Source organism: Trachemys scripta, chromosome 18, assembly GCF_013100865.1.
Source record: "Trachemys scripta elegans isolate TJP31775 chromosome 18, CAS_Tse_1.0, whole genome shotgun sequence".
In the NCBI taxonomy this organism is placed as follows: domain Eukaryota; kingdom Metazoa; phylum Chordata; order Testudines; family Emydidae; genus Trachemys; species Trachemys scripta.
In genome coordinates, this window is record NC_048315.1 from 16,609,499 (window position 1) to 16,634,906 (window position 25,408).

General features: G+C 45.3%; 1 protein-coding gene across 2 annotated transcripts in view; it reads right to left on the reverse strand.

The window, feature by feature from the left end:
- Positions 1-25,408, reverse strand: part of SPNS2 (sphingolipid transporter 2) — a 154,954-nt gene that overhangs the window by 21,208 nt on the left and 108,338 nt on the right. For both annotated transcript variants that reach the window (XM_034752232.1, XM_034752231.1), the window contains exons 7-11: positions 25,159-25,311; positions 20,867-21,056; positions 17,472-17,537; positions 11,817-11,915; positions 478-641 (exon numbers count right to left, since the gene is read on the reverse strand). In XM_034752232.1, the coding sequence (XP_034608123.1) occupies positions 478-641; positions 11,817-11,915; positions 17,472-17,537; positions 20,867-21,056; positions 25,159-25,311 (672 nt within the window). The remainder of the gene's footprint in view (positions 1-477; positions 642-11,816; positions 11,916-17,471; positions 17,538-20,866; positions 21,057-25,158; positions 25,312-25,408) is intronic.

The window sequence follows — 25,408 nt, forward strand, 5'->3', positions numbered from 1 at the left end:
TGCTCCTTTTGACTATTTCACATAGCGAGTAGTGCGACGGTGGCCCAATTGTGTAGCCATGAGCTAAAAGTTAACCACTGAGCACCACAATGTGGCTCACGTTCATCCTCTGCTTTAATGTTGAGAGGTGGCCCTGGGAGAGTACAGCTCCCAGCATGCAGTGCTCCATCTTAATCCAAATGGACAGGATTCTAGTGCCCCCTGGACACACCCACGCAATAAAAAATCAAAAGGAGGCTGCAGTCTAAAATCAGGTGCTAGCCCCAGAGTGTTGCAGCCCACGGTTGAGAACTCCTGGAAGCAGAAACTTATAAAGGATCCAAAACCAGCATAACCAATTCCCAGTGCCTTTTGTGGCATCATGTGCTCTGCTGCATCCTTTACCTGGAAGGGCTTGGTGAAACATTCCATACCTAACTGTGGAATGAGATAACATGCTCCCCTCCCTCCTCCATTCCCGGTTGCCTGGCTACTCACTGTTGTTCAGCTTTGGTGCGGTCATTTAGAAAGAAGAGGGCCGTGGCCAGGAAAAACATCCCTCCGAGGACGACGACAAATGGGCAGAGCATGAGCGCGTAGCCCAGGCTGAGGAACTCCCAGAGCGGGGACTCCTTTGTGCTTTGTTGTATCAGGTCTGAGATCTACAAGAGAGGGGCAAAAAAAAACAACAACGTTACCCACAACTCCAGGCATGGCATGATGCAGAAAGTGATTTATCATCGTTACAGGCGAGGGAACATTTCCTTAAACAACTGCCTGCTGAACATGTGGGCTTGGAAGTTCTGTTTGTTAAATATCTTGTCTCTTCTGTGTGCTTTAAGACACCTCCTCTGTGCACACCATTATTCTCTGCTCAGGAGTCCTCGGGACATTTGCAGAGAGGGATGTGCTAAGAGCTCTCTTTTCCTTATCTCTCTTGGCCTGCCTCATTATCCCCCACCCCCACACTTTGGCATCTGGATGAGTGAATAGCTAACCTATGTGCTAACCAAGGCTGTTAGTGATTGTCTGCAATGCAGCATGGGGAACCATGACCCTGCAGTGATTCCTGGTTATACCTACCCATTATCTATCCTCCAGCAGCAGATACACACACAGAGTTAAGTTGCAGGGAATTCGATGTGTGTCGGGGAGTGGGCTTTCAGACAATGTCAAAGCTATGGTCCTATCAGCTTTTCATGGACATTGTGCACGCTTCTGTGAATAGGGACCCCTATCCTCTCCCCTTCTGTTATTTTGTGTGCCCATTATTTGTCTTGAAGTAGTGCCTGGGGGGGGGGGCCAGTCATGGAACAAGGACGCACGGTGCGAGGTGCTGCACAAACACTGAACAAAGAGCCTTGCCCCAAACAGCTTCTAATCTAAGCAGCTGGCTCCTTCTACCAAAGAAGTGGAATGACTTCAGTGTAGGGGAGAGAGAGCGCGCGCGAGCCTGGAGCACTGGCCCTGGTGCAAGATCTCAGGCCTGAACCATAGGCTACGAACCAAAGTCAGGCTATGTATTAAAGCAGATAAGCATCCGGTACATGAACTTGGCAAAGTTGTTGCTAGTTGACTAGGTACTAGATATGTATGTAAATATATTCCAGCTAGTACAGATACATCCCAATCTAGTACAAGATAAGTTGGTTTGACAAATAATGAATAGGGATGTTTTGTCTGAGATATCAGGAACAAGGGAAGGTAAACAGCTGTCATGAAACATGTAAAGTGGTATGTAAGATGTTTATCCCAGTTATTTGTCTCAGTCTATAAATGTCGGGGTATCTCACCCTAACCCTTTGTGTAGTCTAGGGGACAGAAGAAATTTCTGCTGCTGACTGAGACATTTCTTGCCACAGGGCACTCATTTGTTAGTGTACCTGTAACCACAGAGCCAGGGCACCAGGACTATGCCTTGAGGGCAATAAACCTGGTTGAGTGCCTTTGTGACTGAACCATGCCTAGGGTCTTTCTTTCTGAGTAACATTGATGTCTGCTGAATTAGCAGGCTGCATTATCAGCTGTTAGTACTGATAACACTGGAGCTCCAAGGACAGAAGCACTGAGCAGCGTTACTGAGGCAACGGCATTCTAGCTTTCAACACTTAACAATATTCAGCAATGAAACGGCATAATTATATGACAATGTGCATGCATCTGGGGTGACAGAAATACAACTTAGAGTGGCATTATTTATTCCAATCTTCTGGAAAGTTTGGTTGCTAAAATGTAGTTTTAGGTAACTTATTTCTATAGGCAAAACATCAATCATCTCTTAGCATTAGCTGGTCAATGATCTAGTGAACAAATCAGCTTCCAACATGGCGAGAGCTGTAACAACGATAATCCACTGGAAACGGGTATTTAAATCTCAGTGCCCATTCAATCTGTGGCTGTAGTTTTATTTTTTTGCTGATACTGCATTAATGCCAAATACAGCAAGGTTTTTGTACTGCAGACCCCTGCTGAAGCCTGCACTGAGACCCGCCAGACTCTTCGGTCTGAACAAACTATCTGAACATATACAAATCTTTAAAAGAAAACCAACATTTCAATTCTAGGAACGGTCAAAGGTTGTGCAAGGAGAATTCCCTCCTCCTCCTTCCCCCCAAAAAACTAGCTTCACCTAATGAAGCAAGTTCCTCTGTGACAAGAGCAGCTGGCTTAAAGCACAAACCAACAGCAATAAGTGACATTTAAGTTTGAAATTTAAATACAACTAATTTGAGTGGGAGAAAATCCTATACCCAGAGGGAATCCCCAACTCACAGCCCTGAAGCTGAAAGTAGAGAGGCAGCAGGTAAGAGCCGGTATAAGAAGCACCTCAGCAGATGAGAGAATTCAAAACAAAAGGTCATAGAAATATGGGACATATGGGGACTTCATTGAAACTGTCGCACAAAGTGCTCTAAAGGTCTTGTAATTAGACACTCTCTATATGAATGGAGCAGCAGCACTGGTCTCAACGTCTTACTGTTCCTACCACCACTCAGATTGGGGTCTACTATGGAGAAGCACATGCCAAGAAATATACAGAGGGGCATGCGGCCAGATGCTGATAATGAAACCTGCCTCAGCTTAGAATAGCAAGAGGAACATCTTTAAGACGGGAGCTACCAGAAGTAGATGGGGAAATGTTTCAGTAACTCTATTATCCAAGCCATCCCAGAAGTGGAAAGGGGTTTCTCCCTAGGAATGGAAATCTGCCAGAAGTGAAAAAGCTGCACCCACAAAGAGGATTTCAATTCAAAATCTAAGGATTTGTCTATACTACAGCGGCACAAGTACAGTGGTCCAAGCTGTGCCACTGTAGCACCATAGTGCAGATGCTTCCTACACCGACAGAAAGAGTTCGTCAATTGATGCAGTTAATCCACCTCTCCAAGAGGCGGAAGCTAGGTCAATAGAAGAATTATTCCATCAACCTAGCAATGTCTAGCGGGGGTTAGGTCACCCTAACTACATGGCACAGGGTGCGAAATTTTTCATAGCTCTGAGCAATGTCACTAGGTTAGCCTACGTTTTCGATGTAGCCCAGGCCTAAGCCTCTTTAGCCAAACTCCTGTCCCCCCATCCTAGAAAGGAAGAGATTTAAGTGTCTGGGATGTAGCAGAGGGAGGTTTTGCTGTCCTCTAAAGGAGAGTTTTGTTTCAGCTGATCAATGCTTAGTTTGCAGATAGGAAATCAGAAGAGTTGTCATATGAGAGGTTATTGTAAAGACTGGTCCTTAGACTGAAAAGCAAATGCAGTGGTTGTTAGTCTGTGAAGCATTTTTAAAAAACATAACTACAAGGCAAGAATGTAAAGAGCATAAATGGTCAGGAAATTAGACCACCCAGTGCAGCCTGAGTGCAGACATGCCAAACCCATGGAAAAAAACGCAGAAATTGGGCTTGTTTTTGGCTTAATTGGCTTGTGAGTTGCTTGTTGGCTAGTTTTGGCTTGTAGCTTGTTGTTTCTTTTTTTTGATCGGCTCCCGGCAAGCAGGAGCAAGGGGGAGAGAGAGTCTGGGGTGCACAGCGGGCCCACCACAGCCCCAGACTACACGCCGGGGGGATCTAGTCACACAGAGTGTTGGGGTTCTTAGGGATTGGCTTGTTTTGAAATGGGATTAGCTTGATTTTTGACTTACTGTGAAAGTTGGGGTGCTTGTTTACCGCATGAAAGTTGACAACTGTGCCTGTGTGTGGCCAGGAGACAGGGACCTCAATTTGTAGCTATTATTCCCTGGCATACCCAACTGTCATCAAAGCAGCCCTCTCAATGTGTAATAGCAACAATTAATGCTTTGCACTTCAGAAGCACCTTTCACCTAAAAATCCCAGAGCCCTTTTCCACGGTGGCTGGTATTATCCTCCACAGGGTCAGGCGGCTTGTCCAAGTCACATGACAAATCAGCAGTGCCGAGAGGATTAGAACCTGGACTTCACCTCCCACAGGCATTTGCTAACCACTAGGCATTGCTAGATGACATGACATTCCAGGCTCATATAGCTTGTTACACTGAAATAGTCTTTAACTAACACAAATACCAAGGTGGCTCCCCACACCTGTTCCTCTCTTACTGACCCACCACCCATTAACACTGGCCTTTCCCCAGTCTTGGTGCGAGAGCTAAGCCAACCCCATGCATTCTGCAGCTGTGCATTTTGGGAATTGCAGTTTCAATCCAGTCCCATTTGGATACCAGAGAGTAGCTGAGCTGCCTGCAGAACAAAAGGGGAATTCCTGCACAAGTGGCATGATGCTGGGGACAAAGGGTTTGAGCCTCAGTGGGGCTGAACATCCACAGCTCCTTAGCAGCCAGTGGTCGATGCAGAGTATTCAACCTATCGCTGGAGTAGGCAATGCCAAATCCAGTGAGACCAGTCAAATGACGACTCACGTGAAGGATCTAACTCCTTACAGACTGTTAGAGCTCAGACCGTTTGATTTTATGGGCAGAAAAAAAGGGGGGCAACACAAATGGGAGCAGTTGGCAAGCAGTGTCCCCAAAGCAGGGAAACGACTTAGTGAGAAAGGCCCCCGAGCGCAGCTGGGCCAGAGAATTCCTGAACTGGATATTATTGCACAGAAAAGTTGACCGTGTAGAAAACAGATCCCAGCGTTGCTTCTCTGGGCAGATGTACAGCAGGAATCCTGCTAGATGGATCCATTTAGGCCAGCCCTGCTTTAATCCTTATACCCTCGTTCATCCGTCAGCACAGACTCGGGGGAAGGCTCCCCATTATGGGGGAGGTGGCAACTTCCCCTCTGCCATGGAGGCCGGTAGGGGACCCAGCACAGCCAATAGAGCTCCCAGCGCAAGTACAGTTGCCATCCCAGAGTGGAACCCCTGAAAGAGGGCAAGAGGGGGCAACACTCCCCAACAGAAATACAGGGTCTCTGGCTTGTGCAGAGAGCTGTATTTTACACCTCTCTATACCACCTTGGGAGAACCTATCCCCATGGCCAAGTGATAGTTACATCCCAAGCCACAATACAGTGATTCCCCCAGGCAGACAGGCATCAAATAAACACTGACATTTTGCAAGGGCAGAGTGAACTTTACTGCACATTTTGAATGCCAAGGCAGGTAATTCATGCTATAATTGTCTCTATCCAGTACTTTCCAACCCGTCACCTCTTTTACCAGCAGCAGAGTGGCCCTTAGGAATATACGATGGGGTGACAAGATCAAAGAAAATCAGAAAAATTCCTTCTGATCTGATCTTTAAGAACAAAGCATCCCATTACTAATCAGTACAAGCTAATGGCAAATACATCAGCCCTCAATAGGAAATGGCATTCAGGAAGTAGCATCCGATACATCATTATAAGCAGAAATCACTATAAACTCAATTCCACTCTGCTAGCAAGAAAACCCACAAAATGCACTGCCCTTCCGACACGAACTGGAAAGTGTCCTAGTGCAGGAGAGGTTTCAGAGCTTCTGCAGACTGTGGGCCACATCTTAACAGAGAAATTGTCTGGCAAACATCTCCCCTCCACTCGTAATCTCACGACCTCTCTCTCGTCGCGACAGGAATGGCTCACCCAGAGAAGTGATACTGAGAAGGGTTTTTAGCTGTTTGAGCACGGTAAGTGTTTGGTCCTTTTTGGATTCAAGTTCCTCTCCCGCTGTACTTCTGTTCTTCATTTCACCTCTCCTCCCATCAGTTCTGGTGCTTTCAGATGGAAACAAGGATGCCAGCCAGCACCAGGTGAGCAGCCAGCTCTCTGCAGATCACTAGCAAGTGCTCTGGAAAGCACAATTTGGAAACTACTGCACTACTCCTCTCAGGCCTGGGGTACTCCTAAAATATAGGTCAACCTAGCAACCTCACTCATAAGTGTTGAAAATTCACACCCCGGAAAGACATAGATAAGCTGACCTAAGTCTCTTGTTGTTAATGGTGGTCTTCACTGCAAAATAAAGGTGTGTTTGTACATCAAGACAGCAATCCTGGGGGAGATGAGACACTGTAGTTTTTACTTCCATGGAGTTAGTAAAGGCAAATCTCAGGTGTAAAGTGTTAATTCTGAGATAAGAACTGGCTGTGCTTTGGCTCCACTAGGATTTTACATCAAGGGTGGGTCTAGATGGGAAGTTATTCTGGAATAATTCCTGATTAACTCCAGGTGGGAATGTTCTTATTCTGGAATAAAGATGGTCTATTCCCAATCAGTTTTATACAGTGGATTAAGCTAATCTGAAATAGGGCACGTTTAGGGTTTTTCTACACTGGGATATTATATTCTCTTTCACAGCGGATTAAATTAATTTGGAATTAGGCACTTTTGTTCCAGAATAAGAGCATCCACAGAGGGAGTTAATCAGAAACAGCTATTCTGGAATAACAAGCATTTATCCAAGAATCAGAGCATTCACACATGAAGTTAATCTGCTTTAAATTCATACCCTGTCCTGTTCCAGATTAAATTTTCATGTGTAGATAAGCCCCAAAATAGTTCTCTAGACCTAGTGTATACATAGTTCTGCCACAAAGTGACTTTCCACCTGTATTTAAGAATATTCATGTGCATGGCTATGAACCCAGACAGCTCTTCAAAAATGAATCTGCAATGAGGCCATTTCAAACCAGGCCAAAAAGCCTGAGAAACCTACAGCTGCAATTACAATTTTCATTAAAGTAGTATCCCAAATGCTGCATTTATTCTGATTCTCCCTAGCTATGTTGCCGATCTAGTGCTACTCTATATTTGTGCAACTCAGCACCCGCCATAATTAACATTGTTCTGTTAACTACTTGTTAAAAGAAAGTCATTAGCATTCTTGCTATTTAAGTAGCTCATTAGATCTATGTTATCAGCCCACTCAAATAATGGAGTTGGGACAGGGGTGGGAGGTGAGAAATGACAAGTTTATGGCTAAAGTTTTTCCAGGAACTATTCAGAGCCGCACAAAGCTCTTTTAGAATAACAGAACAGCTCAGACTTGCCTACAATGGATTACGAGGTCACCTACATTCTAGTCACTGCAGTCCTCTGTTCTGGGTCAAGATGGGTCAAAAGGGCAATGAGCCTTCTGCAGACACTGCAGTCATCTGCCAGCCAGATAAAGGAAGCTCCTGTCTTGAAAATGAACACTCCCCTGGGTCCCAGAGGGAAGAGGCTGGGCAGAGCACAGGGACTCAAGTGAAGTCAGCAGTAGGAGCACCCATTCACGCTACAGGGAGCTGTTCCAACAGTCTACATGAGGGATTGTGTCTACAGCAGTGGGATTGTGAGGTCCAGTGCCCACTCTGAGGATGCACAGGGGGGATGTCACACACTGTCTAAAGGATGCATTGGTTTGAAGTCACTTTAACAACAACAGGAACAATAAAAATGGCTCTTGTGGGTCTCCAAATTAAAAGAGGAATCTTTCAAGGGGATTCCTTATCACCCAGGCTGTTTGCAGCAGCAATGCTGCTGCTGACATGGACGCTCCGCAAGATCAATTGTGGTTCTCATATCAACAAGAACCACCACTGATTACCCATTTGTTATACACAGATGATCGATCACAAAAGGAGACGCAGAGATGGGTGACACGTAGGAAGGTTTGGGGACGATCTAAAGCTATGGGTTGGGTTGGCTCAACGTGTGTTGGCGTCTCAAATGAGGGGTAAATTGGTACACTCCGGTGGCATATACGTTAACGAAGGTACTATCTCTCAGCATGCCCCCTACAAATACCTTGGAATCAGGGAATTGTTGGAGTTACAACATAAGGAAGTCAAAGAAGAAGTGAGGAAAGAATATTAAAGACAAATAAGAATTACTCTACGGACAAAACTCGAAGAATCTTATCCAAGTCATTAATATGTGGGTCATACCAGTAGTATAGCACACTGCTGGATTGAACACGTGGAATCAAGAGGAGAAGAAAAAAAATGACATCCAAACCAGAATGCTCCTGGCAACGCACAGAGTAGTGACTATCACTCAAGAAGTGCATCAGATGTACAGCCAACAATGTGATGGAGGAAAAGGATCTGTAGAGGAAGCAATTGACAATGAAGAATACACTATCCAAATATCTGAGGACTCAGTCAGAGTAAAAGATCATCTGGTCGCAATAACAAGTGTTGGCTGAGTGTCCATCCCAGCCCAAGAAAGCACAAACGAAAGGAGAATGTAAATCACCAAAGAAAAACTTGAAAGATTTACACAGAAACCAATGCACGGACAGTGGTGGAGAGAGACTGAACCCATTAACGATCAAAGATTAACAAAGAGCCTCATTATGAGTGCACAAGAGCAGTCCTTAAGGCTTAATTACATGCAAAACAAAATTGATCGACAGAACTGCTCCCTGAGTTGCAGACTGAGTTCTGAAAAGAAATAGATGGTGGAGCACGTGCTGAATGGAGGCAGGAGCCTGGCTGACTGAGAATGAAGAAAATAAGGGCTACTCTACACTAGAACTGCTACATCAGTGCAGCTGCACTGCTGTAGCGTGTCTGGTAAGACGCTCGATGCTGACGGGAGAGAGGTCTCCCGTTGGCATAAAAAAACCACCTTTGTGAGTGAATGTCGGTGGGAGAGCTTATCGCTGTCCACATCAGCACTTAGGTCGGTGCTCTTATATAGTGTGTTTACGGTAGATCTCAAAGCATTTTACAAAGGTTGTCGTATCATTATCCCCATTTTACAGATAGGAAACAGAGGCACAGAGAGAGCAAGTGACTAGCCAAAGATCACCCAGCAGGCTAGGGGCAGAGTCAGGAATAGAACCCAGGTTTCCTGAGTCCCAGTCCGGTGCGCCATCCACTAGAACCCCTAGGGGTGATCTGGAAGTGGCAGATCAGCGTGACAGACAGTGAGGTATCACCACCAGCTCAGCGCAGGAGACAAGTCTGGCTGATGGAAAGTGCCGTGGAGGGATCTGAGCACCTGGTCAAGCTGGATCTCTGGCACTCCCAACACCTACTCCTCAAGACTCAGATAACTGACGGATACGGTCGAGTTTCAACCCCTCACGCGGGTGGGGGCCTCCGCTGGGGAGGATTTCTATACAGCTATGAGGTACGCAGAGGCGGCGACAATGCATGAGCAGTGCGGACAGCTTGTGTCAGTACATGAAACGTCTCTCACAGATCAAAGGCAAGAGCCTGGCACAAACCCTGGTCGCCGTCACGGCCAGGCCTGGAAGCAGAAGCGAGGGTGAAGGAGGAAAGCACTGGTTGTGCTCAGATAGGAAGTGACTGACAGCACTAAGAGTGTGAGAAGAGTGCCAAAACACAGCCTTGAAACGGACACCAAAGAGAGCTGTCTGGCCACACTGGCTTTTCCTGAATCGAAGGAATATGTCAGTATACCAAGGAACACTGCCTTTCATGTATGGAAATACTGTAAATCCACACCAGTGAAAACAGGCATATAAACACACATCCAGAAGCACTTATTCATCCCAATAATAGATCTGTAGAAGGCAGAAGAGATATGGCTGGTTAGAACTAAGAAAAAAGGCAGCTTGGGGAAATACGCTGCCATGCTCTGGCACATGAGGAGTTAACTATGTACCAAATACTACTCTCCATTAACACCCAGGCAACTTTACTAGGTTTGCAACAATGCAGCCTAGCACAGGAACCAGAGTTGGGAGGCTTGTGTTTTATGCCAGACGCTACCACTGGGGGATTTTGGACAAGCCAGTTAACTGCTCTGTGCCTCACTTTGTCATCCCATCTGTAGAATGGGGATCACACCTTTGCAAAGTGCTTTAGAGTGCTTCGGTTGCAAAGTGCTATACAAGGGGGAAATCTCGTTGGCTTCCCTGGGGCTGACCAGAGCATAGGGTGTCCCTATGTTGTTCAACAGGACTGATGTCAAATCTGCAAGTTATTGCAAAGCTCTTTAAAAAGACAGTTATAGCCATCGAGTAACAGAAACTCTCTCACCCAAAGTAAAAGTGTAATGGTGCCTTCCACTGCTTGCGATTCATCCGCCAGCACCAACTTACAGTAATTGGTCCCGGTGCTAGGCAAGTAGTAAAAACCTCTTACGTGAATTACAGCCACTTCTCTAAGCGAACACATTCACACAGCATCTTCATAACACAGAGTCATGGGGCCTTTTACCACAAAAAAGCTGACTGAACATTATCAATATTTTAAAAGCTGTGAAAAACAGCCACACACGGACTTCTGGCCAGTTAGTTTTAAACACTGGAATGCACTGGGCAAGTTGGATGATCATACGAAACCACAAACAAGGAACATAATTACCAAATGCCCCATCTCCTATGGTCTCAAGGTTTGGAACCAGAATAGATTAAATAAACAGCCAATTCTGACCCCAGCAAACAACTTAGGGCACATGAAAACAAAAGATCTCTCGAGCACGCTAGGCCATAGCCGCTAAGTGTCTTATATGTACCATAAGAGGGCTTTAAAATCAATAGGATATTTTATTTTACAGACAGCTGAACTACGATGGGAACAATATGTTGACACAAGCGAGTGCCTGCAAGGCCACGAAGGCCTGAGTTCTTCATAGAGAGAGACATTCTAGAACTAATTCCAACACCCACTCCCAGAAATAGCATCCAGCCTTATAATAAACAGAGCGGCTTTTCCACTTCGGATCGAAAGCCTCCTTGATGAGCAAGTCTCTGATGACATAGCTGCACTTAAGACAGTGGAATTGTAGTAGCTGAGAATTTGGACCAATATACTCAGAAATGTTTCTTTTCGTGAAGCTTCTTAGAAGCCTTACATTTTCAATGGGGAAAATTTTCAGACTCTGTCTTTTTGTTCTCTACTTGTACAGCACCTAGCACAATGAGGTACTGGCCCATGACTAAGTGCTACCGTCATATAAATAAAAAATAAACCATAATAAAAGATGCAAGGCAGTGTGGGTGGTTGTATTTGTCTAATCACTTACTCCTATGAGAGTGACTGTAAAATACCACCCGATCAGAGTGCTGGCACTACCATAGCCCTACCTTCCCAGAGATTTTGGCTAATGAGACTAAATATTTAGTTAAAAAACACGACACACACAGTGTCTAATTTCTAGTGGACATGTCCACATCAGAGAAACCACTGCTGTCCCCCTTGTTGGCATTTGCCTAGACAGGGTGATGGGCCCTTCACTGATTCCTTGCACTGGGATGGAGTTCGAGTTCGAACAACCCTCCCAGAAATGGTGCCACCAGGCCAGGATTGCACCACATGTACTGCGTGCACGTGTGTAAGCTTGCAATGCTGCTGACCGCGTGGTGCCTGTTCTGCGGATAAGCACAAGGTGCTTTAATGTGGCACCTGTTATCAGCACTAAATGTGCACACACACACACACACACACACACACCCCCGGCTCAAACCCACAGCGTGCACTTACGAATCCAATCAGGTAGGGGCTGCCAGCATCTCCCAGTAGGTGCGAAGTGAAGCTCTGCAAGGCCACTGCAGTCGCGCGTCGTGTCGGGATAACCACATACTGCAAGGGAGATGGGGAAAAAAAACCACACAAGGGAAGGGAAATAAATAACCTGCCAACCGTCTCTGTGTGCCTGGGTTTCTTTCCAACTGCAGATCCAGGCTGAGTGCTTGTGTCGTCGGAGCAAATGGGAAAAACAACCCCCTGGCTTTCAGTGGCAGCGGTGTCCAGCTCCATACTCAAAGCTGTCCTGCGGGCGGCCCAGGCCGCTTTGCTATCACCACCGCAATTCTAGTGCACCAGTCTGCAGATGGTTAACAAAGGAGGCTCTCTGTCCCGTCTGACCTGCTCCTGCTCTCAACAATATCATAAGCACAAAGGTGGCTAACAAGTGGGCTCCAAGGTGTGCACCCCATGCCGACTCCTCAAATCCGACCTCCCTCTAACTTGCCCCACGGCACTGGAGCCTTTTATGCCGTAGGAGGAGAATGCAAAGGAGGGGGCATGAGTTTTCCAGGGTTTCACCCATGCAGCAGAATGGGGTCAAGCCACATGCCCCTTCCTCCCCCCAAAAACAATCAGCAGCTGCTTTTTGTAGGGCCAACATGGACCTTCCTTATCGAGGGAGAGACCCCATTATGTCGGCACCAGACTCAGTGGTGGCCTTGATCCCATAACGCTTGAGGAAACACACCCAAAGCTTGGGGAGGCTCTTCCAAGCACTGGATCTAGTTGTCCTTTTGCTGCTGGATGAAAGCGGTCTGTCCTACCAGAAATCTCTTCCTATGTAGATTCTTGTAGATCTTTTAACCTTCTCTTTGATAAACGAAACAGACTGAGCTTCAGCCATTTACTATCAGCCACTGTTTTTCTAGACCTCAAATCATTCTTGTAGCTCTTTTCTGAACCCTTTCCGAGTATGGTGTATTTGCGGATGTGCCACTCTAGCCCTGATGTAACCCCATAATGGAGTTATACCAGGAATGACTTTGCCTCAGTTTCACTAATTTATTTATCCTGGGTTTTAGGGAGCTAATTGCTCCACAGTAACATGCCTCTTTCTCAGACGGAACGGGGCAGCTTTGTTTCAATAAAGCAGAATTTCCTCCTAAGGTAGGAAGGTGCAATCACTGTCTCTCTGGTGTGCAAAGGGTTAATCACATGACTTTAAAAACTTTTAAAGGCCCCATAATGGAGCAGAGCCTACAGCAAACAGGCTCCGTGAAGGACATGTTTGAACGTGCATATATCACTTCAGGAATGATGGGTAATACAGGACTTGGGCACTTGGGAAAATTTTACCCCATTTCTTGTGATTTTGCCCCTGCTCCTCAGGAACACCTGTGGGGGTTCTTTCATCCCGGCTATGATGGTGCTGCAAAAATAACCAGTGTGCACTTGATGCAGCATGCTACTTAGACGTTGTTACACCCCTGAGGTGCAGCAGCACTCCACCAAAAGAACGCAAAGTTCTATCAGCTCCCACGCAACATCCTGGTCACAATGATAACACACAGCCCTTCCATAGCGCCTTTCATGCCAGGAGTCAAACAAACAAACACTGAGCCTCACTGAACTCCCATGACAGAAAGGAGCGTTATCCCTATTTTACAGGTAGGTAAACCAAGGCACAAGGACATCCGATAGGTCACACAGTGAATCAATGGCACAGCAAGAAACAGAAGCCAGGAGTCATGGCTGCCACACAGTACCCCACACCCAGATGACGACACAGAGTGCAAGGAACTTCCTGGGCTGGTGAACAGTAGGTGAACTTCAGCTCACCCGCCCTCACCCAGTTTGCACAGAAGCTACAGGGAACTGCTGGAAGAGTGACTTTGAGAAGGTACAATCACATTCTACCCTAGAGGGGTCAGATCGGAACAGAGGAGGGGTATTCAGCTAAAAACAGTAAAATATATTTGTTATAAACAGCAGGTGAATGAAACCCAGCTCTTCTGACTCACAATCCTATGCTTTAGCCATAAAGCCATCCTTTTCCAGAAAAAACAATTTAAAGGCATTAGAATTTACTATTGATAAATGAGTAGCAATAAATTAATGCTATTTGGGACAAATGCAGCTTCTTGTCTTGGTTAACTGGGTTTTGACCATTAATTGTTCCTTTAAAAAAAACATAGCATTGCAAATAGCAATATAACTTCCACTAAGATTTTAAGCTAATGAACTAATGAAATTATTGATGGCTGAGACCAGACTTTATAATGCCAAATACATTTACGTGTCTAGCTTGAAATCCTAGTGACAGAAATACAACACAGCAACCAAATGAAACATGAGATTGTTTCTCCTCCCTTAAATACTGTTAGGGGGAAAACAGTTATTCCTGCTTAAAGGATATTTTATTTTGACAGAGCAGAAATAGCTGGTAAGAGACCTTAGCTACTGTCCTAAGGAGGATAGCAGTAAATTGAAGATCTGAACTGGGATTTCGATATTAAAATAGAACTAAATTCAAACCATGCACAGGCTGGTTAGTTAGAATGTCCCAGCGGAAGCTGGAGGTGGAACAGTCACACCAGCCAAGAGGAAGAGTGTGGGATTGTCCTGGCTCATCTCCCTGACTCCAGGTTGGGTGGCACACATCACACAGGATGTCCAGGGAGGCTGACGAAGCTGCTCTGGGGCGAGCCTCGCCTCTTTAAATAGAGGCTCAGAAAGGCTGTGGTTTTATTACTGACGTATTCCCCTAGTGGAGCTGGTAGAACTGGTTTTCCCAGACATGTGCCCTGTCCTTATTCAGTTTAACTGTTAATGCCTCATAGCTAAAGGACAAAATATCCTTCCAATTTAGAGCTCCCATGTCAAAGGCATAACTTCTAGATGATGGTGCTGAGAATAAGGCTTGTTTTGTGCAAATCTGCATTTGGAATAAATATCAGCCTTTTGGAATCTCAGACAACAAAGCACAATCCATCCTGCAGCACTGACTGTTTATCAAATCCAATTCATGAGGGCCTTTTGCAGGACAGACACCAACCAGGATGCTGGGAGCACAGATAAATCCACAGCAATGGAAGTGTGGCAATGGCATGGAACTAGCTAGCAAGAACTAACATTTAAATATTAAGATAATGAGCAAACATAAGGACCTTGGAACCTGATCCTGCAAAGTCTATGAAGCTGCTTAGCAAACTGCAGGATTGGGCCCCATAAGCAGTCATGAGATTTGCAAACCTTGGGTGACCTTGGCTAAGTCACTTAGGGTGAGATTTCCAAAAGCCATCGCTGCTGTCCTAATTCTGCTCCCACTGAAGTCAGGATACAATTCTCATTGACTTCAATGGGAGCCAAGTTCGGCCAACCCCGAGAGCTTTTGGAAACTACCCTTCATCTCTATGACCCAGGTTTTCCATCTGCACAAACAGGATAACAAGATTTATGTATGTCACCGGGGTGTCGGGAGTCTCATGTCCTTAATATTTGCTAAATGCTTGGAGAGCCTCAGACTGCAGGCACCACAGACCTGCAAAGTGCTGTTACTAGTCCTCCAAATAAATATATTGCCAATTAATTTCTATTGGGTGTTGTTCAAAGTGAATCCCACCTGGAGCATTTACACACCTCTCTGCTGGCTAGGACGGTTATAAAGCTGTCTGATAAAACATGGTTCTATAATCTTGGCTCTCACTTCCTGTCTGACTACATATCCTTTCAAGACCCACGTGTAATATAAACGCACGTCAGACCATTTCTTCAATTTATGGGCTAGTATTGATCCGCATGGATGTTCACATTTATTTGTATAATGCTCTTAAGTTCATCCTCCCACTCATAATGTATTAAGCAGGGACATTATTGTATATTACAGACAGTTCATTTGTCTAAATAGCCAACTGCAAGAGTGGCTTATTTTATGTTCTCTTTCCTATGCTTCACTTAGGGTGGGTTTTTGTGTGTGTTTGTTTTTTGTTTTGCTTTTAAACGGGATCTTAGAAATATTTCAAAGTTAATTTGTTGTTGTGAGGGGTTTTTTTGTTTTGGTTTGGTTTGCCCTGAGATAATGCTTGGGACTACAGCAGTGTCTCTGCAAAAAACAAACAATGTAAGATCCAGTCATACAAGGCAGAGTGCAGACACCTGAAAATCTATTCAAATGCTACAGGATCCTACACTCCCATTGAAATCAAGGCAAATTTTAAAGGGGTTAAAGAGGAAGCAGGATCATGCCCTTAGCCCCTGGCTTAACACAAAACATTTAGAGGAAAGATAAGGATGGTCCAGTGATTAGGGAACTAGCCGGGGACCTTGGAGACCTAGATTCGAATCCCTGCTCTACCACAGGCTTCCTGTATGACCTGGGCAAGTCAATTAGTCTCTCTGTGCCTCAGGTCCCCATCTGTAAAATGGGGATGGATAACAGCACTGCCCTGCCTCACAAGAGCGTGGGAGGGTAAATACAATAGATTGTGAGGTGCTCAGGTACTACAGTGATGGGGACTATAAAAGTACCTTAGACAGACATACATAGGCATTTGTTCTGGGTTTGTACAGCACCTAACACAATGGGGTCCTGGTCCCTGGCTAGGGCTCCCAGGTGCTATCATAACACAAAGAAATAATGTGCTCAACTTTCATCAGTATTCACCAAGGCCTTTAAGCACGTGCTTAGCTTCAAGCTTAAGTTCTTTGTTGAATTAGGGCCTTAATGTGTAGAAAAACTGGACCTGACTCTTCACTTACTCACATTTGTGTTAGTGAGGAATAACCTCATAGGGAGTCACACTGCCGTAAAACTCTGAGGGACAGAAGAATCAGGACCTGCACTGTACGGGGGAACGTCTAGTGATTTACGCACAGGACTGGGTTCCAGTCCAAACCCTGCCATGGACCTGCCATGTGACCTTGAGCAAGTTCTGTAACCCTTCTGTGCCTCTGTTTCCCCACCTGTAAAACATACCTATTGATAACTTCTCTCACAACAGCACTGCAAGGATCAATGTTTCAAGATCCTTGGGTGGGGGGAGCTACAGACATGCAAAGGGTTAACACATATTCAGAGCAAAAGCCAGTTGAGGAGGTGAGTACTCTAGAGCTTTCGGGTCAGAGAGGCATGACATGTTTTATACAGAGAACAAATGGAAGATGAGGGACATGATGTGAAAAAGCCTTGAGTGTTTCCTCTTGGAAGAAGTGGACACAGTCCAAAACGTCTTCATAGAGAGAGAGAGAGAGAGTGAGTGTGTGTGTGTGTGTATGTGTGTGTCTAGTTTCCTGGGGCTACGTAGATGGCTGGCTTTGTGTGTGTAGCGGGTGACTTCCTATTACTAAACAAAGCCAGTGGGGACTCTGGGTGGTAAAACTGGCCAATTGGCAGCCCATTCATGAGCTCTCGCTGAGCTCCATTCACAATTCCTTAGGATTTCAGGGCACCAGTGGAATTCTACGGAGGTTTAACCGAACTGACATTCAAAAGGAAGATAAGGGAGGATATACAGCTCTTTCCCTTGCAGCAAAAAAGAAAAAACAGGCTGGAGTTGGAGTTAAGCTTTTAAAGGGACTTGTGAACACCCCAGGCTGTCCATTGAAATCTGAAAAGCTGTTTTGACCCCCATCCTCCCCTGCCGGAAAGATGCTTTGACAGCATAGACTCACCATTAGTATGTCAGCTGTGATTGCCCAGTTTGAAAACAGAAGAGTTTCTCCAATAAAAATGCAAATCTGTCATAACAAAACACATACAAAGGACAAGGTTTAGTCACATGAATCTCAATGGGGGGGAGGAGAGGGGGAAGGGGAATCATCTGCCACAAACCTTCCTATATGGTTTATTTATTTCAAACTTATTCCAAGGCTTCTACCTACAATAAGTCCCTGGTTAATGTTCAGAACAGATCACATTACCAATATATAGATTTTTATCGGAACTGAGGGCTTCGACCATGTCTCCTTTAGCAAACATTGTTTACAAGCTAGAGAACAGTTAGGCAAAAGGCTGACACCGTCAGTGACAGATTAACACGAGAAGTCAACATGAGCGTATATCACGGTGGATTCCTGGTTTCAAAACATGAAGTCACATAGATCAACCAGAAAAGGAACAACGTTTGTGTTAAATGGAACTCCCTAAGTCAGTTGCTTCACTAGCAATTAGGTTAAGTATTAAAGGTCATATAGCAAAGTGGGAATGAATTTCTCTAACAACAGAAAAGGTGTATCAGTGCAAGATTCCCTCAATATAATATGAGGTCTCTCTCCCCAATCTGGAACGAACATACATCTAGGAATCAGTAGTAATAGTTTAGGCCCCAACGCACTGAAGCACTAAGTGCATACTTAGCTTTAAGTACATGCTTGAGCCCAGCCCCAATCAACAAAGCACATGGCACATGCTAGGTAGAACTGGGGCTTTAGTCTCTATAGCTAATTCAGTCCTTGGCCTCTTGCGGAGAATCAACAAGAGTAACTAACTTATTTCAAAAGTACACGTAATTGTTTTGAACACCCAAAAAATAAAGGTGAAATGTCTTAAATGGCATTCATTCTTCCTTTCAACTTTATACCTTGTGCTTTAATACCATCTGGTTGTAAGAGGATATGGCTCAACTCAACAGGAGTACATACCATTGTGATAGGCTTGTGATGACCCAATACTCCTCAAATCAAGAAGGTAAGAAAAGCCACGAGTGTCATAATACGCCATCTCAGCAGCTTATTTTGCTTTCTCATATCGTTCATTTTTTGACACTCTACCTAAAAGAAACATTTCTCCTGAATTCAGTCCTGGTGACAACTCGGGAGATTCAAACTCTCAATTTATTTTTAATTCACTTCTTCAGTATCTTCTCAGGTCTGGTTACCGATTCCACTTTTAACTGCCTCCTTTCTCCTTCCTACTCTTTGACCTCATTACCTTCAAATGGGGTACAATTCATTTTGGGGATGAAACTGGCTATGGGGGATACTTCTGAAGTACATTGTTTGCACTGTCCCTGTGAGTTCTGATGGCCTCTGAGAGGGGATGAAAGATTTAGCAACATGCCCACTGGAATGAATTGGGTTAATTTATCTTGATCATGTTAGGGGTGGGCAAACTTTTGGGCTCGAGGGCCACATCTAGGTATGGAAACTGTATGGCGGGCCATGAATGCTCACAAAATTGGGGTGCAAGAGAGGGTGAGGGCTCTGGCTAGGGGTGCAGCTCCAGGGTGGGGCCAGAAATGAGGAGCTCAGGGTGCAGGAGAGGCCTCCAGACTGGGGCTGGGAGTGCGGGCTCCGGCTGGGGCTGGGAGTGCAGGAGGGCGCTCTGGGCTGGGACTGGGGGGTTCTGAGGGTGGGAGGGGGATCAGGGCTGGGGTGGGGTGGGGAAATGGCTCAGGGTTGCAGGCTCCGGGCGGTGCTTACCTCAAGCTTACACCAATTAACCGAGTGCTGGACATCTTCCTAGACAGGAAATTGTAGTGCAACTTTTTGTTTGTTTCATTTAAAATCAAGCCCTACATCCCTGGATTGATGCGTTCTGGTCAGAGAAAGCAACGTTTTGACTTTCTGATGTTACCCTGCTCCCACCTTCCTGCTCAGTCCTAAAAAAACCCACCTCACTTCTCTGTCCTGCATAAAAACACAAGGGCTTTAGGGTTTAATGTAACTGGGATCTGTTTCACTGCCCAGGATTTCCATTCTCCTGTGTTAAAAGCAAGACCCAGACCTGGGACTGGACTGGGATAGGAGTCCCTCCCCTAGGCCAGCCTGCACACGGAGGGAAAGACGACGAGAAATGAAGGATTCTGCGTGGGAGGGTTTGTACCTGGTCACACTTTCCTACCGTATAGCTTTATTGCAACTGTTGTGTAATCACAGATCCTGGCCAGAAAACAAGAATTCCACTTTGTGAAAAACTCTGCGGTTTCAATTTGCGTTTTTGTTCGGTATCAGAGTGAAAACGAGACCTTTCAAAGCTTTGACACGCCCACTCACCCCAGAGGTTAGGGCACTTGCCTGGGATGTGGGAGACACAGACACTCAGGATGAGCGGTATCTAGGTTCAAAGTTCTGCTCTGCCTGATTCAGAGGAGGGACTTGAATTTGGGTCTCCCACATCCCCCGCAAGTGCACTACCCCTGCAGGCATTGACTAGACTGAAATCTCCATCTCTCTTCACTACCATCCTGGACCATTTCTGTGCCAAGTTTTGGTTTTGACAAATTAGCATTTCCAACGGAAAAAACATGTCGCTTAAAAACTCCCAAACTTCTCTAGTAATCACACACTTCTCACTGTGTAATTACCACTAATTCTTTCAAATGTTCAGTGAACTGCATGACTGATTTACTTACTACCCCTTTGGTAGCCTTTTCATTATGCATTACCTCATTGTTTCCTTGTATCCCCATCTGTCTGCATTCACCTGTGGTCTCATACTTAGATTGTAACCTCTGTGGGGCGGGGACCATCTTTTTGTTCTCTGTTTGTACAGTGCCTAGCACCATGACCCCACGGTTCATTACTAGGGCTCCTAGACCTTATGGTAATAAAAATAGATAATAATACAGTGTATCTGCTCTATTATTCTCAGTCAAGCAGCAAACTGTCCAGTCTCATGAATTAAATAGTAATTACAGGTTTCAAAAAGGATAGCCTCGGTGCAACTGAAATTTAATTACATTGTAATTACGGAACTTTCATAATAAAAGTGACCGACATTTCCTGGTACTGGCATTCTGGACTAAGGCAATGCCCTTACCTGGCTAAAGCAGAACAAAGGAGGAAAACGATGGATTTCTGCACATGTGCTATATCCCTGTATCTAATCTACAGCACTTATTGGTGAGATTTTGATGGGAAAGGTGAAAAAGGTACAATGCCATTTTGCCCCCAAACAGAGCATGGTAATGCTGAGATGGCAGTGAGCAAAAGAAAAAAGGTCAAACAGAAGAGAAGCACACACAAACCAGTGTCTCAACCCCATTGCATGGAAGGATGCACACCGATCTGCTAAGAAGTTCATTGGACAGGGCACACGCGAGATTCAGAGAATGCCCCATACTTACATAGGCTCCCACAATGCTGCTCTTGGCAGCAACGAAGATCAGACAGATGAAGATGGCCGACCCTAACATGCCGACGGCACAGACCAGGGGGTCAGCTCGCTGGGTTTTTAACCGGCACCATTTGGTTGCCCCAGCCCCTGTGATCACGCCCAGAAAACCAGTGAAGCACGTGATTGCTCCGAAGATCAAACTATTAAAAGAAAATATTGAGAGAGGGTTATTTGTTTACTGATGCACTCATGTGGACAAGCTGTATTCACAAACAAACAGGGAAAATACAGGGTGATGGGATCTGAACTTCACTCTCTGGCTTTGTGGGTTTAAGAAATACAGTCTTTGTCACTGTCAATTTTCCTTGAAGAAAAGAGAGGCATATTAGGTGCAATTCACCCCAGCTCAAAGGGCTATGGGCCTAAATGGGACTTAGGAGGTGCACGGGGCCTTTGGCTGTCTCTCTGAACAGGGGTGAATTTCATACGAAGCGCACTTGACTAAGTCTGCCTTATGCATCTGGGTGTTAAGCAGCAGTACAACAGGGCAAATTCTCAGTGTTGTCAATTCTCATGATTTCATTGCAAGTCTTGTGATATTAGATGCTATTCTCAAAGCATCAGCTCCTGGATTCATTTGATCAGGGAGAAAGTTTCTAGCTCGCATGGTTGCGGAGAAAAGCTTGAGATTTTAACATGGGCTAGGCCGAAACACAGCAGAACGTTGTTCCGGTACTTATAAAGAAACAAAATGGTGTCCTCTGCACAACATGACCTCGCACACTCAAGGTCACACTGGCAGGGATGGAATAACTGTACTTAATAAAATCAGAACTGCACTCTACACCCTAGTGGCTCAAAAAATAAGGCAAATAAAACAATCTCTAAATGATCATTTGAACAAATTCTTGTGATTTTTAAGCCAGTCTCCTGATCTTGTGACACCTGACTCACGCTTTTTGAATGCTTGGTATTGGCAACACTAAAAATCTGTAACTTGCTTTCTAGTTAGCATCCTGTGGCAAACTCCTGGACTACCTGGGAATGCCACAGTGACAATAAAAATTAGAAGGCCGCTTGTTCCAAAACTGGTTGCCAAACCATGTCTGCAAAGTCTGCATGGGAAAATTCTGGAAAATGTCATGTTTGCATGTGGGGAAGAATGGAATAGATGTCCATCGTGGGGAGCCAGCAGGGGCCTTGTACACAGTTAGTCTGACGCAGAGTTCAGAGTAGAACAGGAGAGCAGCTTATTTCAGACACAAGCTACAACAGAAAGTTCGGCACTAAGCTCCGTGAGGGCAGAGTGGGCACACCCAGCAGCCTCTCAGCACTCCTGGATCTGCCCTTAATTAATTCTAGCCTGCAATCTTTACCACTGCCTCTGCCTGTCAACAGGTTATCTTCTAGCTCCCTCTAATGTACAATATACAACCGGCAGCAGCCATTGCTGGTGAGCTGGGTGCAACTTAAGGGGCCAGTTTTGAAAATATAGCCCTAGAGTCCAGTGCCAAGAGTCTTCTGTCTCTTGTCCTGTTACAGGGTTGGCGGGTGGAGCTGAGACCAGTGAAGCTTTACAATGGTATCATGCAAGGAACTCTGTCTCAACTCGGAATGGGGAGGGAGTGGACGTTATATTAAATGCCCCCTTCCAGCTCAAACATGGCCACATTATGGCATGAGAAACAAGCAAGCAACAGGTTGATGACGGATTAGGAACCACTACTCCATTGGAGCTCTCAGCTCCTCCCCCTACACTGTGGGTTGAATGTGTCATACAAGTAATAGGCAGGGTGGGTGCTAAGGAGCGTAAAGGGAGTTAGACACGCAAAGCTCATTGAATTTCAATGGGAGTTAGGTTCCTAACTCCCTTTGGTCCTTGTGAAATCCTATCCAAACTGATTCCTCTGCTGCCGCACTACATATTTGCTATTTGTTTGTCAAAATGTAAAGGAGTGTCTGGAACACAACAGTCTTTGCAGTAATGGCAGTGGAGCTTCAGGATAGCTAAAACTGTAGGAGGAGAAAACCTCCCTTTATGAACAAGAGATGGGCAGGCTGTTGGGGGTGCTTTCTCCACTAGCGACATTTTTGCAGGATGGCCTGAGTCTGCTGGATTAACCACGCGTGGCAGTTAATTTGTGACATGATATTATATTAGGAAAATCCACCTGTCTAAGCTTTGTTTCTTATTGTCAGTACAAAGTCAAAAAGCCGGCAACAGGATGCTTTCCTACAATTTTAACCCAGCCATAGCAACGCTTTCATCACCTTCTGAGCACCTTTCATGCAAAATATAACTGGATACAACACAAAGCAACGTTCCATCAATGGTGCTGAAAGAAGAGACCCAGGTGCAACATGAAGCAATACAGAATGGAGCGAGAGCCTTCTGTGATACATTAGCAAAGCCAGTAGGACCCAAACCTTACTTTTCTTCCCCTGTCATCACAGCTCTCACGCTCTCCCCTACTGCCATGGTGGATACATCGAAAGCAGTAACAAAGTACTAGCTCTTAAAGGACCAGAGGACAAGGGGGTCCAGGTGGGGCAATCCTTAAGTAATTTAATGTAAGATTAGTGAAAGAGGCACCTCAGGCTGTTAGAGATGTCATGGCACATGTTAAGGGTATTAACTAGAGCTGATTAAAAATTTTTCACCATTTTAAAAAATTAAAATTGCAACGTATGTGAAAAATATTCCATTTTCCATTCAAAATTCTCAGGTTTTTGTTGAAAAACTGAACTAGTTTTCAAATTTTGATTTAAAACTTTCAGTTGCTGAAAAATCTTCAGGTTTTTATTTCCCAAAAAACTTGAGAAAGTCAAGAGATTGTGACAAAAATGAAAAAAAATTTTTTTTTCCAAATGCTCTGTATGGGGGAAAAAATGATGATTTCCCAATCAACTCTCACATTAACTCTGGTGTGATGGCCAATTTCCAACTCTGGTAACTGTGTTTTTACTACCCAAGTTCCCCCTGCAACTTGGCAGTTCTTCACTGTTTTTTTTAAAGAACAGGTTAGACAAACTTGTCAGAGATGGTCTCGATAATATTTAGCCCTGCCTCAGTGAAGGGGACCACACTAGATAACTAGGACTTTCAGTTCTGCACTTCTATGACTTTATTCTTCCCAAATAACGTGCTATAATGTAGTCCTACTGTTGTTGCAATCCACTTCAGAAGCGGCTGCATGTTTGTAGCACGTGAGCGATACCAGCATACACGCACCATCAAGTGCTTAGGGATATCTTCAGGATGAAAGGTCATTATTAACACACTCCTCTCCAGTATTAAGCTACTCCAGCATGGCAGGGAAGTTTACTCAGTCTGATATCCACAGACCTTATTTCTTTATTGCCTTAGGGTCAGCACTACAGTAACATTAAAGAGAAACTTTCACCCTGGGGCAAGTTCAAACCCAGAGCCTTTATATGAAAACAGTAACAGGCAAAACCAGTTTTTTGATACTTTCCCTGCAAGTCTGGGATCTCTCTTCATCTCATAAAGGACCCCCAAAGCACTTCATCCAATCAAAGATCCTCATTTGGCAGCCTGTTTACAGCACATGGTGCATCGGGCAGAGGAGCGGTGCACCAACCACAGGGGCTGAGGACATGGCTACAAGGGCACTCCCTTGCTGGCTCCTGGAGGGAGAGCAACCAAACTGAGTCCTGAACTTTGGCCATCACGCCAGCCCAATCCCTGCTATCGCTGAAGAAATGTGAGCCATGGTAACATCTTCCTCTCTTGCCATGGCAACTATCTTCTGCTGGATCCTGCAGTGAGGTCATAAACTCCTACTTATGACATCACAGTGTGCAGCACTCCATGGAAAGATCTCCAAGTGCTAGATACACACAAATCAAACCAACGGCTTAGACCCGCTGCAGAAGTGGTACGTCCACGTTACAGATAGTGAAGCTCAGGCACAGAGAAGCCCCATCCCCAGGTAACATCGTGCTGGGAATCAGTGGCCATGACAGAGGAGAATTGAGATCTCTTGGCTCTCAGTCCTGTGCCTAAGCTACACAGCCATCTTTCTTCCCTGATCTCACCTGCCTAGTATTCTGGCTTCACTACAAATTCACATCCAGTAGCGAGGAAGGGATCAGCTGCAGCAGCGAAGAACGAATTCTGGATTTAAACCCCAGTGCTTCCTATCATTGTTGCAAAGGGCCACAGGACGTTATAGAAATCCTAGTAAATGGATTTCATTCTCTTAAGCCCAAGCTCTGTAAGTCTGAATGTCATCTGCGGTAGGAAAGCCCCTCTTTACAATAGCACAGGATGAGCCTTACCTGTCCTTGGTGCTGCAGGGCTCCGAACTGCAGGTCTCGACAGTTTTCTGCACAACTTGTGCCCTGTGAAGGTAGAGGGGGATCCACATGCCCAGCGCCCCTGTGGCAAAGGAGACAGCTGAGGTGGCCAGCGACGAGAACACGTAGCTGCGGCTGTGGAGATGCAAGAGAGAAAAATCCATGGGGAAATTTTAGCTCCAGATCTGCTTTATCCCTGAAGTAGGGAAACCCCAAAGAAATAAGAGCCATG